The 19,618-nt window shown below is 47.5% G+C and overlaps 1 protein-coding gene across 2 annotated transcripts in view; it reads left to right on the forward strand.

Annotated features, from left to right (window-relative positions):
- Positions 1 to 2,841: 2,841 nt before the first annotated feature.
- ABL2 (ABL proto-oncogene 2, non-receptor tyrosine kinase) overlaps positions 2,842 to 19,618 on the forward strand; it is a 112,267-nt gene continuing 95,490 nt past the window's right edge. For both annotated transcript variants that reach the window (XM_073593370.1, XM_073593371.1), the window contains exon 1: positions 2,842 to 3,366. In XM_073593370.1, coding sequence (XP_073449471.1) covers positions 3,195 to 3,366 — 172 coding nt within the window. In that variant the 5' untranslated portion in view covers positions 2,842 to 3,194. The remainder of the gene's footprint in view (positions 3,367 to 19,618) is intronic.

Below are 19,618 nucleotides of genomic sequence, written 5' to 3' on the forward strand. Positions count from 1 at the left end.
GCAGGTGGTTAAGTGGGCTGACAACACACAACATTTCTGTGGACTGAGTGGTGTCAGCCCTGTCCGGTGTTTCTTTGCTAAACTTCTGAAAGTGACCCTGAACTAAAAAATTCTAATCATGTCTGCATACCTAACTCCAAAAAAGTACCTTCTATTGCTTTCAGCCTCCTACAAATCTCTATATTCCTTTTTTAAATTTATTTTTTGCTACAATCTGACTTTTAGCTAGGCCCCTTTCATACGTGCGGACCGTATGTCCGTATTTCATCCATCCGTTTTCGGATGAAATACGGACATACGTGCATCCCTATGGGATAGCGGGTGTCAGCAGGTGAACATCCGCTGACACCCGATATCATCCGTCCCCGCTACTGTCCGATTCTGCAGACGGAGGAAAATCCTATTTTTCTATCCGTCTGCAGAGCGGATCGGATGAACACGGACAGACGGTCCGTGTTCATCCGATCCCCCATAGGGGAAAGCTGAGATCTGACAGGGCACAGGGACCGCCCTGTCATCCGTCGGCTCAAGCGGATGTTCACGGGTCAGATCAACACGGATCCGTCCCGTGTGAAAGGGGCCTTAGAGGGTGGCTATGTTCATTCTCCATGGATGGCCCCACTGTATGAAGGAACATAAACACCCTTTCTTGCTTGCTCCTGAGAAGGACTATGGGATTTGTAGTGTGTCTCCACCTCAATACTGGGCACTTTCGCCCCTTCCTGCCCAAGACAATTTTCAACTTTCAGCGCTGTCACACTTTGAATGACAATTGCGCGGTCATACAACACTGCACCCAAACAGAATTTTTATCATTTTTTCCCCACAAATAGAGCTTTCTTTTGGTGGTATTTGATCACCTCTGCGATTTTTATTTTTTGATAAACAAACTAAAACAGACCAAATTTTTTGAAAAAAAAAAAGGTTTTCTTAGTTTTTGTCATAAAATTTTGTTTTCCCCTTCACTGACGGGCACTAATGAGGCGACACTGATGGGCACTGATGAGGCAGCACTGATGGGCACTGATGAGTTGGCAGTGATAAGATGGCACTGATGAGGAGGCACTGATATGTAGAATTGATGGGCACTGATATGCAGCATCGATGGGCACTGACAGGCGGCACTGATGGGCACTGACAGGCAGCACTGATGGGCACTGACAGGTGGCTGTGATGGGCACTGACAGGTGGGTTTGATGGGCACTGACAGGCGGCACTGACTGGCACTGATAGGTGGTACTGATTGGCACTGACAGGTGGCACTGATGGGCAGCACTGATGATGAGGTACTGATGGGTTACTTACAGGTGTCACTGCTGGGCATTGATTGGCACTGTGGTGGGTACTGATTGGCACTGTGGTGGGCTCTGATTGGCACTGTGGTGGGCACTTGAAGGGTTTTCTATTGGGGGAATGCTGGGCATGGATTGGTAGTGTTTTTTTGCACATGTGAGGGGGCTGGGCTGTGCTCCTCTGACAGAGACTTCTTATCACGATCGGAGATGCGGGGTGTCAGATTGACACGCCGCACTCGCGATCGCCATGCTGCGTGCCCCCGCAGGCGCCGGCATGTTATCCTGCTGGACGTCATATGACGCCCAGTCAGGATAACAGAACCACTTTCCGGCTGTCAATCTGCTATAGGCCAGGCGGGAAGTGTGTATAGAGCAGTGCATATGGCAGCAATTAAGGTGCACTGCTCCTTCCAAACAAACAGAAATGAGGGGGAAAGGAGAAGTTTGGGAGCTTACAGAGGATGTTATAAGGAGGCAGAAAAGAAACAAGTTGTAGATCTGTATGGATGATTTTTGGAGAATAAGGATATTGTTTAGTGTCACTAATAACAGACCAAAGAGAGCAAATCAGAGAAGTTTATTGTTAGATCCGGTTCACACCAGACATTGCATGTGATTTGCACTGCATTGCAGATCACATGCGATGTCTGTGCGATACAAATGCGATGTAAATTCAGCCATACAAACTGTATGGCTGAATTTGCATCACATTCAGACCAGACTTGTGCAGGACCCTTTTTTGTGTGGGCTCCAGAATCAGATCCCATAAGTGTGAACACCCACACGATCCGATTCTGCAAATCGCGCTGCATTTTGCAAACTGATTGTGGGGTGTTGTTAACTTAATAGACACTCTGCAATCAATTTGCATAAAAAGGTTTGTGATTGAGATGCGGTGGATTTGCAGTGAATTCACACCGCATCTAGTGTGAACCGGCCCTAAGGGTTACATTAAGGCTAGGTTCACACTTATGCGATGCGGGAAAAGCAGGAAATCCTGTGTGTTTTCCTGCATTACATTACAATCGCATGGTGTCCATGTGATCTGCAGTGGTGTCAATGTTAACGACAAAAGATTGCAAAACGCAGTGCGATTGACAGAATCGCATTGCTTGGTTGTGAACACTCGTGCGATGCATTTCAGGTGGGGGGGGAAGGGTGCTGCACTCTTTCGGTGCAGATGAGATGCGATTTTAGCCATGCAAACTGTATTGCTGAAATCACACCTCACAGACATCACATGTGATGTGCACAGGAATGTGATGTCTGCATCGCACCAGTGTGAATCTGGACTCAGTTTGATAAATACATTTTTATAGTGGTCAGTGCATCAGATCATAAAGATTAATAGATTAGGAGGAAAGAAGGACAGATGGATCTGGCTCAAGCAGAGCTAGGGGTTGAGGTGATTAAGGATTGTATGACTTCTATGGAAATACTTCACATACCAAATAGTTACATTTGGCAGCCTGCAGTCCTGGGCGGTAATACCTCAAAGCGGACACTAGGTGGCGGATGGGGTTACAGAACATGCACAGGAAGCTCTCACGCCGCCATCTTTGTGGAGGGCTCCCGGCTCCGTGGAGAGAGGGCGCTCTGGGTTTTCCTCGCTAATGACAGGGGGCGCTCTGGGCGGCTGCTGTCGCTTCTCGCTGGTTAATATGGCGGCGGCCTGGGCTGCGGCGGAGTCGCGGAGTCAGAGCCCGTGAATCGGGGATCTGAGGACCGCCGCCCGGCTGTCATCGTGAAGTGAGACCGGGGAGGGGGAAACGGGCCCTGCCTGGGGTGAGCCGTCCATAGAGCCGCCGGCCGCCGAGAGGATCATGTGACCGGCTCGCCTGGGGCCATCCCGGTGGCTGTTGCTGCAGAGGCGGAGAAGCGGCTCAAGAGAGGCCGGGGATGGGCCAGCAGGTAGGCCGGGAGACCCCCGGGGCACCGCCACCGCCCAGAGGGAACCGGAGTACCGGGAGCAGACCGAGCCACCAACCGGGGACCACCGGGAGCCGCAGGAGAGAGCCGACCGGGAAGAGCAACCCTGACAACGCCGGCTTCAATATCTTCACCCAGCACGGTGAGTGACACTGAGAGGTTCACGTCCCCCGACACCGAGGGGTTCACGTCCCCCGACACCGAGGGGTTCGCGTCCCCCGACACCGAGGGGTTCGCGTCCCCCGACACCGAGGGGTTCGCGTCCCCCGACACCGAGGGGTTCGCGTCCCCCGACACCGAGGGGTTCGCGTCCCCCGACACCGAGGGGTTCGCGTCCCCCGACACCGAGGGGTTCGCGTCCCCCGACACCGCGAGGGGTTCGCGTCCCCCGACACCGAGGGGTCCACGTCCCCCGACACGGAGGGGTTCACGTCCCCCGACAGAGCGAAGAGGTTCACGTCCCCCGACAGAGCGAAGAGGTTCACGTCCCCCGACAGAGCGAAGAGGTTCACGTCCCCCGACAGAGCGAAGAGGTTCACGTCCCCCGACAGAGCGAAGAGGTTCACGTCCCCCGACAGAGCGAAGAGGTTCACGTCCCCCGACAGAGCGAAGAGGTTCACGTCCCCCGACAGAGCGAAGAGGTTCACGTCCCCCGACAGAGCGAAGAGGTTCACGTCCCCCGACAGAGCGAGGGGTTCACGTCCCCCGACAGAGCGAAGAGGTTCACGTCCCCCGACAGAGCGAAGAGGTTCACGTCCCCCGACAGAGCGAAGAGGTTCACGTCCCCCGACAGAGCGAAGAGGTTCACGTCCCCCGACAGAGCGAAGAGGTTCACGTCCCCCGACAGAGCGAAGAGGTTCACGTCCCCCGACAGAGCGAGGGGTTCACGTCCCCCGACAGAGCGAAGAGGTTCACGTCCCCCGACAGAGCGAAGAGGTTCACGTCCCCCGACAGAGCGAAGAGGTTCACGTCCCCCGACAGAGCGAAGGGGTTCACGTCCCCCGACAGAGCGGAGGGGTTCACGTCCCCCGACAGAGCGGAGGGGTTCACGTCCCCCGACAGAGCGGAGGGGTTCACGTCCCCCGACAGAGCGGAGGGGTTCACGTCCCCCGACAGAGCGGAGGGGTTCACGTCCCCCGACAGAGCGGAGGGGTTCACGTCCCCCGACAGAGCGGAGGGGTTCACGTCCCCCGACAGAGCGGAGGGGTTCACGTCCCCCGACAGAGCGGAGGGGTTCACGTCCCCCGACAGAGCGAGAGGTTTTTACGTCCCCCGACAGAGCGAAGGGGTTCACGTCCCCCGACAGAGCGAAGGGGTTCACGTCCCCCGACAGAGCGAAGGGGTTCACGTCCCCCGACAGAGCGAAGGGGTTCACGTCCCCCGACAGAGCGAAGGGGTTCACGTCCCCCGACAGAGCGAAGGGGTTCACGTCCCCCGACAGAGCGAAGGGGTTCACGTCCCCCGACAGAGCGAAGAGGTTCACGTCCCCCGACAGAGCGGAGGGGTTCACGTCCCCCGACAGAGCGAGTGTCACTCACAGAGCGAAGGGGTTCACGTCCCCCGACAGAGCGAAGGGGTTCACGTCCCCCGACAGAGTGAGAGGTTTTTACGTCCCCCGACAGAGCGAGAGGTTTTTACGTCCCCCGACAGAGCGAAGGGGTTCACGTCCCCCGACAGAGCGAAGGGGTTCACGTCCCCCGACAGAGCGAAGGGGTTCACGTCCCCCGACAGAGCGAGGGTCACTCACAGAGCGAAGGGGTTTACGTCCCCCGACAGAGCGAGAGGTTTTTACGTCCCCCGACAGAGCGAAGGGGTTCACGTCCCCCGACAGAGCGAGTGTCACTCACAGAGCGAAGGGGTTCACGTCCCCCGACAGAGCGAGGGGTTCACGTCCCCCGACAGAGCGAGTGTCACTCACAGAGCGGAGGGGTTCACGTCCCCCGACAGAGCGAGTGTCACTCACAGAGCGGAGGGGTTCACGTCCCCCGACAGAGCGGAGGGGTTCACGTCCCCCGACAGAGCGGAGGGGTTCACGTCCCCCGACAGAGCGGAGGGGTTCACGTCCCCCGACAGAGCGGAGGGGTTCACGTCCCCCGACAGAGCGGAGGGGTCCACTTCCCCCGACAGAGCGAGTGTCACTCACAGAGCGAAGGGGTTCACGTCCCCCGACAGAGCGAAGGGGTTCACGTCCCCCGACAGAGCGAAGGGGTTCACGTCCCCCGACAGAGCGAAGGGGTTCACGTCCCCCGACAGAGCGAAGGGGTTCACGTCCCCCGACAGAGCGAGTGTCACTCACAGAGCGAAGGGGTTCACGTCCCCCCGACAGAGCGAGTGTCACTCACAGAGCGGAGGGGTTCACGTCCACCGACAGAGCGGAGGGGTTCACGTCCCCCGACAGAGCGGAGGGGTTCACGTCCCCCGACAGAGCGGAGGGGTTCACGTCCCCCGACAGAGCGGAGGGGTCCACTTCCCCCGACAGAGCGAGTGTCACTCACAGAGCGAAGGGGTTCACGTCCCCCGACAGAGCGAAGGGGTTCACGTCCCCCGACAGAGCGAAGGGGTTCACGTCCCCCGACAGAGCGAAGGGGTTCACGTCCCCCGACAGAGCGAAGGGGTTCACGTCCCCCGACAGAGCGAGTGTCACTCACAGAGAGAAGGGGTTCACGTCCACCGACAGAGCGAGGGGTTCACGTCCCCCGACAGAGCGGAGGGGTTCACGTCCCCCGACAGAGCGGAGGGGTTCACGTCCCCCGACAGAGCGGAGGGGTTCACGTCCCCCGACAGAGCGGAGGGGTTCACGTCCCCCGACAGAGCGAGTGTCACTCACAGAGCGAAGGGGTTCACGTCCCCCGACAGAGCGAAGGGGTTCACGTCCCCCGACAGAGCGAGTGTCACTCACAGAGCGAAGGGGTTCACGTCCCCCGACAGAGCGAGGGGTTCACGTCCCCCGACAGAGCGAGGGGTTCACGTCCCCCGACAGAGCGAGGGGTTCACGTCCCCCGACAGAGCGAAGAGGTTCACGTCCCCCGACAGAGCGAAGAGGTTCACGTCCCCCGACAGAGCGGAGGGGTTCACGTCCCCCGACAGAGCGGAGGGGTCCACTTCCCCCGACAGAGCGAAGAGGTTCACGTCCCCCGACAGAGTGGAGGGGTTCACGTCCCCCGACAGAGCGGAGGGGTCCACTTCCCCCGACAGAGCGAGTGTCACTCACAGAGCGAAGGGGTTTACGTCTCCCGACAGAGCGAGGGGGACACAGCGAGGGGTTCTCGTCCCGACACAAGGAGGGGTTCACGTCCCCCGACAGGCGTCCCTAACACAGCGAGGGGTTCATGTCCCCCGACAGAGCGAGGGGTTCACGTCAGCGACAATATATAGATCATATATATCACCCATCACTGACACCCACCATGTCTTCACATCACCTACTATAGTAAATATATCCTATAATACAAATCACCAATACTAATTGCCAATACTTTAAGCCTAGGTTCACACATATGCGATGCGGGAACCAGAGTGATTTCAGCACCGGTTCAACGCATCTCTCCTGCAGGCAGTTCACACTGCTCTCTGCGAACCGCTGCGGGTGTCAATACAATGTTAATGACACCCCCAGATCGGTTCACAGATCGCAGTGCGAACAGTGGATTCGGACAGGAATCTGATCGCATAGGTGAGAACACCCATGGGATCTGATTTCAGTGCGGAGGGGAGGGGGAGTCCCTGCACTTTTTTTTTCTGTGAATCCAATGCAGGTTCAGCCATACAACTGTATGTGCAGTGTGAGTTCAGCCAGACATTGCATGCGATCGGCAACTGCGGTGCAGGTGCGAATCACATGCAGTGTCTGAGATCGCACAAGTGTGAATCTAGACTAATACTAATCAGCAATACTATATTACATATCAGCAATCCTAGAAAACTTATTGTCAATGCAGTAAAAAATCTCACTAATCACTGATGACGATGTGTACTACTTATCTCTAATACTATTATACATGTCATTCATCATCATACTAAATATCACCTATCAATGACTGGATGTATATACTGCTATAGCAGGCCTAGTTCAGTCACCATGGCAACTGTATAATTGTTTTGCAACCAGGCCATTGAGTGCTATTGACATCTGTCCCTCTGATCTTTGCACAGTCCGCTCTGTCATCACTTCCTCCATCCGTTGTCACAACGTTCCCTCCTTCTATGCCAGATCATTAGTGTCAGTCTGTTTCCTTACTCCTCCCCTTTTCCTTCCCTCCCCTCCAGGGGTATGCAAAATAAACATACCTGCCCAGTGTTGTCCTGATGCAATCCACCACCACACCCTGGGTTCTGGGATGTCTCTTCCAGCTTGCAGTTGCCCATGGTCCTCCAGCCAATGAGTGTCTCTGCTCCTGCACCCTCCTGAGATATGAAAGGGATATTCAAGGAGCCTGCGGAGCATACAGAGACACATGGAGGCAGGCTGGACTAAAATAGCAGTGAGAATGTAAATAAACATAAAAATGACTATAAACTCTGCTTCACACCAGTATGACTTGCTATGCGATTTGACTGCTCAAAATCATAATACAAGCCACACTCCATTAGCAACAATGGAACTGTTCAAATCTTTTAAAAAGGTTCCTGCACTATTTCTGTGCGATTTCACTGCAACTTGCATTGACATCTGTTAAATGAAGTCGCACAGATGTCAGCAAGCCACACCTGAAATCGCACTGAAGTAGCGCAACTTCAAAACCATACTGGTGTGAACCAAGGGTTACACACATCACCTATCACTGGCAGCAGTATGTACTACATATTCCTAATACTATGATGCATCATTACCCATCATATAGTACACATCACCCATCAATGACAAGATGTATATACTCCTATAGCAATATAATAGCAGTGACAATGTAAACAAAGATACTAGAATACATATCACCATTACTATAATACATATCCTGAAAATACCAGTTCCCCGACTGTTGTGTCAATCCATGGGGGAGGGTATCCCAGTGTGGCTCCTAGCTCTGGGTGAGATTTGTCCAGGCTTGTTTTATAGTACATATCCCCTATCACTGTCAGGATGTACACAGAACAGCCATAACTTTATGACCACTGACAGGTAAAGTGAGTAACATCTTGTTGCAATGGCACCTGAAGGTCTGCGAGATATATATATATATATATATATATATATATATATATATAAGGCAATAGGTGAACATGTTGTCCCTGAAGTTATGTGTTGAAAACAGAAACGTGGACAAGCGTAAGGATTTGAGCAACTTTGACAAGAGTCAAAGCCAAAAGCACCTTCATTGGGCACTTGAGATTCAGAACTGGACCTGGACAATAGAGTAGGTGGCCTGGCCTGATGATTTCTAGAATGTTTTGAGGTGTTGACTTGGCATCCAAATTCTCCAGACCTCAGTCCAATAGAGCATCTGTGGGATGTGTTGGAAAAACAAATCCAATCCATGGAGGCTGCACCTTGCAACTCACAGGAGTTAAAGGATCTGCTACTGATGGCTTGGTGCCAGATATCACTGCATACCTTCATAGGTCTAGTGGAGTTCATGCCTCAATGGGTTCTCATGGGTAGTCATATGCCTCGTTTCCACCGAGTGGATCGGTACGGTACGCTATTTTGGGTGTTTCCATTATGAAAGCGGCCCATACAACCAAACCAAACCGCTCCATTCAGGGTCCTGCTTCAGATGTGGGGCCATAGAAAATGGAACGTTAGGGCGGAGCTACGATACGTTCCACTGATTGGCGAACATGTGACGCCATGCTAGGCATTTTTTCTAAACCCACGTATGGCCCCTGGCGGTCCAACTTGCAGTGGAAACGCTCACCTGAATAGGCCGGACCATTCTAGGCCTTCCAAACTGTACCGACCCGAACCGATCCGCTCAGTGGAAACGAGACAATAGTGTTGCTGTATGGCTCATCAGTGTATGTACACCTATAGTACATATTCCCAATACTGTGAGGATGTACAGTGGGAAAAATAATTATTTGATCCCCTGCAGATTTTGTAAGTTTGCCCACTTACAAAGAAATGAAGGGTCTATAATTTTTGTCATAGGTGTTTTTTAAATAAGAGACCGAAAATCAACCAAAAATCCAGAAAGAAACAAATGATACAATTGTTATGAAATGATCTGCAGTTCAGCAAGTAAGATAAGTATTTGATCCCCAAGCAAAACATGACTTAGTACAGTAAAACCTTGGTTTGAGAGTGTTTTGCAAGACAAGCAAAATGTTTTAATACACTTTGACTTGATATACAAGTAGCGTCATGTCACAGCTGAGAAGAAAAGAGGAGAGAGGCACCTCTAAGTGTAGCAATATGGTTACATTTAATAAAGGTACAACATTTAGCAACATATTTTTAAACTTAGAGGCGCCTCTCTTCTCTTTTATACTCTGTAGCTCCTGCTGAATTTTGCTTCTAATCCCCTTGTGGAGGCTTCCCTTTGTGGATGGACATTTTATGGTTACACAACCTATCACATGGCTATAATCTTTTTATATGGACTATAAACTGAAGGACCTATGAATAAATGGTTGTGGAACAAATCATTTGAGTTTCTATTATTTCTTATGGGGAAATTCGCTTTGATATACAAGTGCTTTGGATCACAAGCTAGAGCTGGGCGATTTTCTCCCCCAAAAAAATCTGAGATTTAAAAAAACAAAACAAACTTGATTCACAATTTGAAATTTTTATTTTTTTATTTTTTTGATGGACACCGTGCCGGTCCTGAGGAGCTGCGGGCAGGAGTTTTTAGGCGAGGCCGCGGCTTCGGCCTAGTCTGCGGCGTCTGACCTCGTGGACTAGGCCGAAGCCACGGCCTCGCCTTAAAAACTCCTGCCCTTAGCTCCTCAGGACCGGCGCGGTGTCAGCGCCAGTCCTGGTGAAAAAAAAAAAAATCTAAAAAATCGATTTACTGAAAATTTGAATCGATTTGACCTCTCAACTCAATTCAAGATTCAAATCGATTTTTTCCCCAGCCCTATTACAAGCACGTTTCTGGAACAAATTATGCTCGCAAGCCAAGGTTTTACTGTACTTGGTGGAGAAACCCCTGTTGGCAAGAACAGAGGTAAGACGTTTCGTGTAGTTGCTTACCAGGTTTGCACACATCTCAGGAGGGATTTTGGTCCACTCTTCTTTAGAGATCTTCTCTAGATCCTTTCTTGGCTGTCTCTTGGCAACTCAAAGTTTCAGCTCCCTTCATAAATTTTCTATAAGATTAAGGTCTGGAGACTGGCTAGGCCACTTCATGACCTTCATGTGCTTCTTCTTGAGGCGCTCCTTCTTTGCCTTAGTGGTATGTTTTGGGTCATTGTCATGCTGGAAGAACCATCCGAGACCCATCCTCAGTGTTCTGGCTGACGGAAGAAGACTCTCATCCAAGATTTTACAATACATGACCCCTCAATGCGGCAAAGTCAGCCTGTACTTTTAGCAAAGAAACTGCCCCAAAGCATCATATTTCCACCTCCGTGCTTGACTGTAGCGATGGTGTTCTTAGGGTCATAGTCAGCATTTTTCTTCCTCCAAACATGGCAAGTCGAGTTAATGCCAAAAAGCTCAATTTTGGTCTCATCTGACCACAGCACTTTCTCCCGATCCTTCTTTGAATCATTTACATGTTTATTGTCAAACTTCAGACGGACCTGTACATGTGCTTTCTTGAGGAGTGGGACCTTGCGGGTGATCTATGATGACGTATTGTGTTACCAATGGTTTAGTTGGTGACTGTGGACCCAACTGCCTTGAGATCATTCACAAGTTCCTCCCGTCTAGTTCTGGGCTGATCCCTCACTTTTCTCATGATCATCCTTACACCATGAGGCAAAATCTCGAATGGAGCTCCAGACCGAGGGCGTTTTGATGGTTGTTTTGTATTTCTTCCATTTGCAAATAATTGCTCCAACAGTTGTCTCCTTCTCACCAAGCTTCTTGCTGATGGTCTTGTAGCCCATTCCAGCCTTGTGCAGTTCTTCAATGTCCCTGACGTCCTTTAATAGCTCTTTGGTCTTGCCCATGATGGTGAGGTTTGAATGCAAGAAAGAGATTCTATGGACAGGTTTCTTTTATACACATAACAAGTTGTCTTTAGGCGCATCTTCTTAAATCGACAGGACTAATCTGTGTACCACATGAGCACATACTGTAGTCAGTCTGTGGAAGCCAGAATTATTGGTGGTTGGTAGGGGATCAAATACTTATTTTACTCACTGAACTGCAACCCAATTTATAATATTTGTATCGTGTTTTTTTCTGGATTTTGGTTGACATTCTGACTCTATCATTTAGAATACACCTATGATAACAGTTAGGCCCCATTCACACGGGCATATAGAATTCAGCTTTTAGCTGTGGATAGATGAAGTTATCTACCACAGCTAAATTCAGACAATGTTTCCTATTCACACACTGCATTTAGCAACGGTTTCGTTACATGAAGTTTGTTGCGGTTAGAAAAAATAAATTTGACTGTGTCCAGGACCGATTTATTGCACCTATCTGCTCATAACTGCAGGTAATCGCAGTAAACTATTTCTCCTGCGCATAGCAGCAGCAACAAGGAAAGAAAATCAGGAAGCACATCAGAAATGGCAAGAATGTTCCAACGCAGCTGCATGTAAACACAGCTAATCGCAATGTACAACTGCAAGTGATCGCTGTACCGGGAGTCCTGCAATTTCAAAATAACTTAACAACGGCAGAACAGCCGCCCGTGTGAAAGGGCCCTTATAGACTGATCATTTCTTTGTAAATGGGCAAGCGTACAAAATCTGCAAGGGATCAAATAATTATTCTTGGGGGAATGCGGATTTCTTGTCTGTCATGCTGATTCCCCCCCCCCCCCCCCCCCCTCAAATCTCTTACCTGGATCAAATATAGACTTAAGAAGTTCTCACACTTCCTTGGACCTGAGTGGGTCTGGAGGAGAGCAGGGGAACATGAAGGGCATGGTCTTTGTTTTTTCTTTTTATTATGAATTTTTAATTTATTTCTATAGCACTTCTCTCCCTGAGATTTCAAAGCTCTTTATCTGATGTTGGGGCAGAAGTTGAGGCATCCTTGTGTAGACAGGAGCTAATGAATCTACTAACATGTCTTTGGAACGTGGGATGAAACCCATACAACTTGCAAACTCCATGGGGTTGATTTACTAAAACTGGAGAGTGCAAAATATGGTGCCTGATTGGTTTCTATGCAGAGCTGCACCAGATTTTGCACTCTCCAGATTTAGGCTGGGTTCACACTGGTTTCCCCGCATCCAATTCCCTTTACAGGAGACTGTGATGGCTCTCAATAGAGCCAGTTCGCACACCTCCGGGGTGGCCACGGTCCGCACTGTAAAAGGCTCCTGTGCGTCTTTGGCTTTGTTTCAGGTTTGAATTCAGGCAAAAATTCAGACCCAATTCGCACCTGAAACTGAGAACAGGGATGCACCGGACCCCCTGCTGTGAGCCGCGGCCGCAACTAGTGTGAACCCGGCCTTAGTAAATTACCTCTGTGTCCTGACCAGGACTCACACTGAGGACCCCAATAATGCAAGGCAAATGTGCCAACCATTAAGCCATTTTAATCTGTAAAGTCTTGTAGTCTTTAGCTTTCATTGGCTTCAGTGATTGTAGTAGGTGTAGGAAGGAGCAGGTTGAGGAACAATATTTCAGCTACTAAATGAGGAATACCACACTTTGTTATATGACAGGGAGTCCAGTAATTAAGCTACACGCAGAAGTGAGGGAAAACAGGTTTTCGTTATAACAAGCCATAGGGATTCTCATCGTTCTCCAATACAGCATTGGGATTATGAGTGGGAGAATCTGGTTGCTAGGACAACTGTACCCTTTAGTGATTTCATTCTACTGCGAGAAGAAGGTGTACTTGCTTTATTAATATATGACTCTCCAAGGATGATGTCCCTGTGAGTCCTGTTTGTGGTATACATGATGTACCAAAAGTCTGGATCCATAGGCCTCAAATTAGACATTTCCATCTCTATGAAATGCATCTGGTCCAGGGACTGTGTGGTGGTGGTGACGATGCTGATGGTTGTGGGAAATGTGCGTTGTTACAACAGCGGGACATAATTTTTTTTTTTTTAATAGAGCCTCATTTTATCCCTGTGGTAGTGTTAATGATACAATGCATGTTACTGATGTGAAATCCAAACCAGATGGCTGAGGGCCATTTTCAAACTGATCCACAGCTGATGGTGTGGATATTTGGTGACAGATTGATTGGACCATATTTCTTTGATAGTAAAGTAACAGAAAGCTTACCTCTGTACATTACAATCTTTTATCTCGCTTAGATGACATTCTGATGTTCAAGTTACATAAAAAATTGTGTCAGCAAGATGGTGCCCCAACAAACTTTGATATTGCTCTAAGAAATTTTTGAATCAAACTTTTGGACCAAAATGCGAGGCCCAGTGGAATGGCCCCCTACTTCTTTAGGTGGGAATAAACTATAAGGCTTACCTATAGGTACAGTAAATATATCCTAAATGTGCATCGTTTAGGAGATATTTACTTTAGATGCAGCCAGTAACGTCACCGGGGCATGCGCTCTAAAGGAACGGCATACCCGTACTGTTTCTTTAGAGCCGTGCAGTAAACAGCAACTCCCACACGCATGTGACGTCATCGGCGGCTCAGCCATTCATATTGCCGAAATACGCAAACCCGGGAGAAATACAAGTGAAGATGGAAGCGCCTTCAGCGCAGAGCGCCACAATTGATCGTTAAAAAATCGTGATCTCGAGTCACCTCCCCTGACGATCTCTCCTACAGAGGTTGCCGATTCTTTCCTTGTCAAAAGAAGTTTATTGAGTATACAATATTATAAAGATACATAAAGTAAGTTTACAAGGATCTATAAAGTAAGCTCATTGTTTTACAGTAGGGTTTATATAGGTAAATATCATGAAATTTCAAATATTAAACATTGGGTTCACGTAAACCTAAATTAAAGATATATATAATTTCCTTAGTTACTTTTGTAGGTATTTAAATTTATACCTACTATACATATTGTTTACAGGTAGAGTGTATATAGGTCAAATAAATTCTGATAATGAGCTTTAATCGTAAGGTGGAGAAAAGGAAAGAGAAAGAAGAAAAAGGGTTGAAAGGTAGAGGTATGGTCCACAAGGTTGTCCCGCTCGTCAGTTTATTATTCTTTTTAGTTCTCTTTGAAGCCTTAGAATGGGTGTCTCTGTAAGTCATTTAATCTGTTACCATGGCAACAGGACAGAGTCATTGAAATTTGACAGGAACTGTTGTTTTATCCAAGGATGCCAAAGTTTTTCAAATTTTGGAATTTGATTTTGATCGATGGCTACCATCTTAGCATGGGACATTGTATTATTCATTCTGTGAATTGTTTCTGCTAGTACCAACGTAGGAGATTTCCATGCTTTGGCCACTGTTTGTTTTGCAGCCTTTATTAGTTGGATCATAAGTTTGAATTGAGAGAGTGTTAACCATTCCGGTTTTAGATTAAGTAAAGTTATATATGGATCTGGTTGTATGTTGCCGATTCTTTCATATAAACAAGTGGAGAGTCTTTATCTGCTCACTCAGCTGTCAAAAAATCTGGGCATTCTGCCAAGTCTTTTAACTTGAAACATTGTAACTAAGCTTCCTTCTTGGATCAAAGGGATAAGCTTCTTTGTAAATAAATAATCTGGGCAGTCTGCCAAGTTTTCAACAACCTGTAAATACAGGAAGTTTAACCACTTAAAGTCTCTAAATCTTTTTCTGACACTTCTTTCTTAAGTTAAAATCAATATTTTTTGCTAGAAAATTACTTGGAACCCCCCAAACATTATATATATTTTAGCAGAGACCCTATGTAATAAAATGGCAATTGCTGCAATATTTTATGTCACACTGTATTTGCCCAGCGGTCTTTCAAATGCAATTTTTTGGGAAAAAATACACTTCAATGAATTAAAAAAAAAAAAAACAGTAAAGTTAGCCCAATTTTTTTGTTTTAATGTGAAAGATGTTACACCGTGAGAATCGTGATCTATCTTCTAAGCAAAAAAATCGTGATTCTCATTTTAGCCAGAATCGTGCAGCTCTACTTCAGTGGTGACAGCGCAGTGCTGAAGGGCTTCGTTTTCATGTATGTCTGCCATAATGTGGTAATTTGCGATATATACTTTCACATTATGACTTAAAGGAGTTGTAAAGGCAGAAGGTTTTTTATCTTAATGCATTCTATGCATTAAGATAAACCTTCTGTGTGCAGCAGCACCCCCTAATTACTTGTCTGAGCCATATCTCTCCAGCGATGTCCACGAGTATCTAAGCCATCTGGGACAGTCCTCCTGATTGGCTGAGACACAGCAGTGGCGCCATTTGCTCCCACGGCTGTCAATCAAAGTCAGTCAGCCAATTAGGGGAAAAAGGAGACGGGGCCAAGTTGGGGCTCCGTGTCTGAATGGATACACAGAGCTCTGACTCTGCTTGGGTGCCCCCATAGAAAGCTGGCTGAGGGGGCACTTGATACGAGGGAGAGGCCAGGAGCAGCAAAGAGGGACCCGAGAAGAGGAGGATCCCGGCTGCTCTGTGCAAAACCAGCTACATAGAGGAGGTAAATATAACATAACATGTTTGTTATTTTGAAAGAAAAACAAAAAAAAAGACTTTACAATCACTTTAAACTGCCTGGGGCCCTATTTTTCTTTTTTCCTTTTTTATTCCTTTTGATGCGGTTTACTACCACTTTCAGACCAAACATCACTCAACATTTTTCTTTGTGGTCATTTGAAATCAGTAGTCTGTTGGGATCATTCCAGAATAATTGTTGCACTAATGAGGAAATCATCTCTGCATATAACATCCGTTACGTTAACGTATAACTAAAGGCAAAACCTTTTTGGATAGTGGCGAGGGATTAGAATCCCTGTCAGTTTTATTGCTGTCTGTGCCCCTGCTAGGGAGATTCACCCTCTCTATTTGTCCTGTTTACTATTTATCATTAAAAGTAAAAGAAAATACCAAATTTTGGGCTGTCCCCTGAAAAGTAAAAGAGGAGAAATCTTCCAATGGGGACACTAGTTCTGGTGACCTGGGGGTCCCCATAGAATTTCCTTAATTTGCAAGGATTTCCTCTCACTTCCTGATTGGCTATGGGACAGGAAGTGAAGGGAAATCTCCACATTGGGACACGGATGGCGAAAAAAAAAAAAATCTCACAGGGGTTATAACACTCCCGTGCTCTATCCAAAATGAAAAAAAAAAAAAAAGTTTTGCCTATAGTTCTACATTTAAAGAATTGCTGGTATGTCATTTTTTACATAGTTACAGTGATCCAGCTTGGACCAATGTAACTATATACATATATAACATACCTGTGGGATCCCTCTAGGTCAGGAATCTCCAAACCTTCTAAAGAAAGGGGCAGTTTACTGTCCTTCAGACATAAGGGGGCTGGACTGTGGGCATTGGGAGTAGAAAAAGACCAGATGTCTGTGGGAATGAATAATGCCCCATTGTTGGTGTCACTGGGAGGAATTCTGCCCCTTTATTGGTGTCGGGGGGGGGGGGGGGGCGGCATCAGGAGTAGAGGAGGAATAGAAATACATTGTGTGCAAGAAAACTCCAAAGCAGATGCCCCATTGTTGGTAAAAGTGGATGAAAACCATGCCCAAAGGGCCGTGTTTGGAGACCACTGCTCCTAGAAGTTGAAAGTTACTGTAGTAGACCCCGCTATTCCAGTGATGTCCACTAGCTTCCAGGTCTTGTCCCAAGCGGCTGCATTCTGCCCAGTACGAGCTCCATTTAGATAATGCTTTGCATTTTCTCAGTGAATGAAAAGCATTCTCTAATTGGATAAGGTGAGGTGCGAGATGTTCATCCATTATTATAATAATACAGGATTTGTATAGTGCCAACAGTTTGCACACAACTTTACAACGTGAGGTCAGACAGTACAGTTAGAGTACAATTTCTCTGCTTTGTCCAATCAGAGTACACTTTACATTCATTGAATAAATGCAAAGCATTCTCTGAATGGCTCCTGTGCTGAGCAGCTGACCTCCTGTGATCACATTGCAGCAGAAAGCTGCTCAGTAGGGGATCCAGAATCCAAATGTAGTGGATGTGTCTACTACAGTGATTTTCAGCACCTAGAGGCATCCTACGGGTATAGTAAAGTATATACATAGTTACATTGATCAAGCTAGAGTGATATAACGATGTTAAAAATGCCATACCTGAAATTCATCTTTAAGAAATGTTCAATATTCTTGTATGCAAAGGATGTCATGAAGTCCAAGGCTGGAAGTTTAATCATTTACTGTAATAAAATTTTTAGGGCTGATTTACACGAGTGGGTGAGGGGCCGTAAAAACAGGCAGTTGAGCCAAGGTTAACAAGGCTAGCGGCCATTTTAGTACACACTGCCACGGTCCTGTGTGGCATGGCAAAATGTATACAAGTCGCTAACATGACGGCCACCAAACGTGACCCATGCAAGTGAATGGAGCCATGCCCGAATCATGCGATGCTGCAGGCTTTCGTGGTAAATTATGCCTAAAATAATTGTTTTTCTTATGGATCCAGACTTTTGGAGCACCCTGTAAATAATGCCACAGAAAATAGGTGGGGAAGAGCAATACATTCACAATACCTTTACAGCATAGGTGTCACTCAATTTCATCTGAATTGAGGCTCGATTCACACCTATGCATGTTGCTTTTAAGCGTTTTTGGAGGTTTTTTTTCATGCTTGCCACGTTTTTGAGCAGCGTTTTTGTAGCGTTTTTGCCGCGATTTGCGTTTTGCGTTTTTTTTTTTTTTCATTTTTTTTTACAGTCTTAAAAAAAAATTACAAAAAATAAAAAAAAAAAACGGCAAAAACGCACCAAAAACGCTGCAAAAAAGCTGCAAAAACGGTGCACTTGCGTTTTTGATGCTTGTCCATTGAAATCCATTACATGCAAAACGCTGCTTTTTGCATGAAAAAAAGTCCCTGACCCTTTCCAAAAACGTAGAGGTACAAAAAGGCATTGATGTGAACATGTTCCATAGGATCCCATGTTAAAAAATTCCCATGCATTTCTGCAAAATGCAAAATGCATCAAAAAACACGCTAGTGTGAATGGAGCCTTAAAGAGGAAGTAAACCCTGATGGGATTCCTCATTTTCTTGCTGCAAAGCCTGCAAATGAAAAGCATAATGGGCTAGTATGCATCGCATATTAAACCATTATGTGCCACTTACCAGAGCCGCATGACCACGCGCATGCGCACGAGAGTCGCGATTAACGGCACAGGCTAGGGAAGAAACGGCACTTGGTTTCGTTTCTCCCCCCCCCACATGCACCGTTGGAATTTTCGGTGGACTACAAGTGAAATACCTCCTAAATGGCGCACGTTTAGGAGATATTTCCACTACCTATAGGTAAGCCTTATTGTAGGCTTACCTATAGGTAGAAGTCCAAAAAGTGGGTTTACAACCACTTTAAGCCGAGGGCAAAGCATGGACCAGCTACAGGATGGGGCAAAAGCAGAATATACTATGGCAGAGGTGTCAAACTCCATTTCATTGCAGGCCGCATCAGCATTATGGTTTCCCTCAAAGGACCAGTTGTATCTGTGAGACTAGATGCCCAGAGCACCCCTACTCCCCCCTTACAATGGATGTCAAGGGCCCCCCACCATTAGAAATCAAGACCCCCCCCACCCTCCCTTACATCACAGTGCACCCCCCTTACCATGTGTTGCTGCTGGAAAGAAGCTGGAGGCAGCTCTGTGAAGTAGAAAGTGCAGGGTCTGGAGGAGGACCAAGGGAGGGCTGAAGTCAACTGCTGGAATCTGCTGAATGCTGACACCAGGGGAGGCGGAGACAAGGGATGCTGTGACTGCACAGAGATGCACAGGATCTGTAGGAGGAGAGCTGTCCTCTTTGCTGCCAACTGCTAAGACAAGATGGAGGTGGAGATGAGGGGGGTGCTGCAGGAGAGGTGCGAGAGCCACATGAAATGATCTGGAGGGCCGGATTTGGCCTGTGGGCCTTGTGTTTGACACCTGTGCTGTATATGCTGTACCACCATCTACTGGAGAGCTCATCCAGATATTGAGGCACAACATAACTATAGTAACACCATAGATGTATGTATTTCTATTATTAATAGTGTCTCTAGATTTTTTTGAATTGACAAGTCCATCTCATATGTATATAAATCTACATGGCTGAACACCTCCCATAAATTGGTTCACCAAAGTGTTATGTTTTTCTGTAATTTTGATTGCTTCACTTCTGCAATAGAATAGTAGTGGGGCCTTCTCACCTAAATCTTGTGAGAAGTGTAAAAATGGTAATCGGTCCATATAAAAAAAATCGAAACTTACA

The sequence above is a fragment of the Aquarana catesbeiana genome, linkage group LG07 (genome assembly GCF_042186555.1).
Source record: "Aquarana catesbeiana isolate 2022-GZ linkage group LG07, ASM4218655v1, whole genome shotgun sequence".
Lineage (NCBI taxonomy): Eukaryota > Metazoa > Chordata > Amphibia > Anura > Ranidae > Aquarana > Aquarana catesbeiana.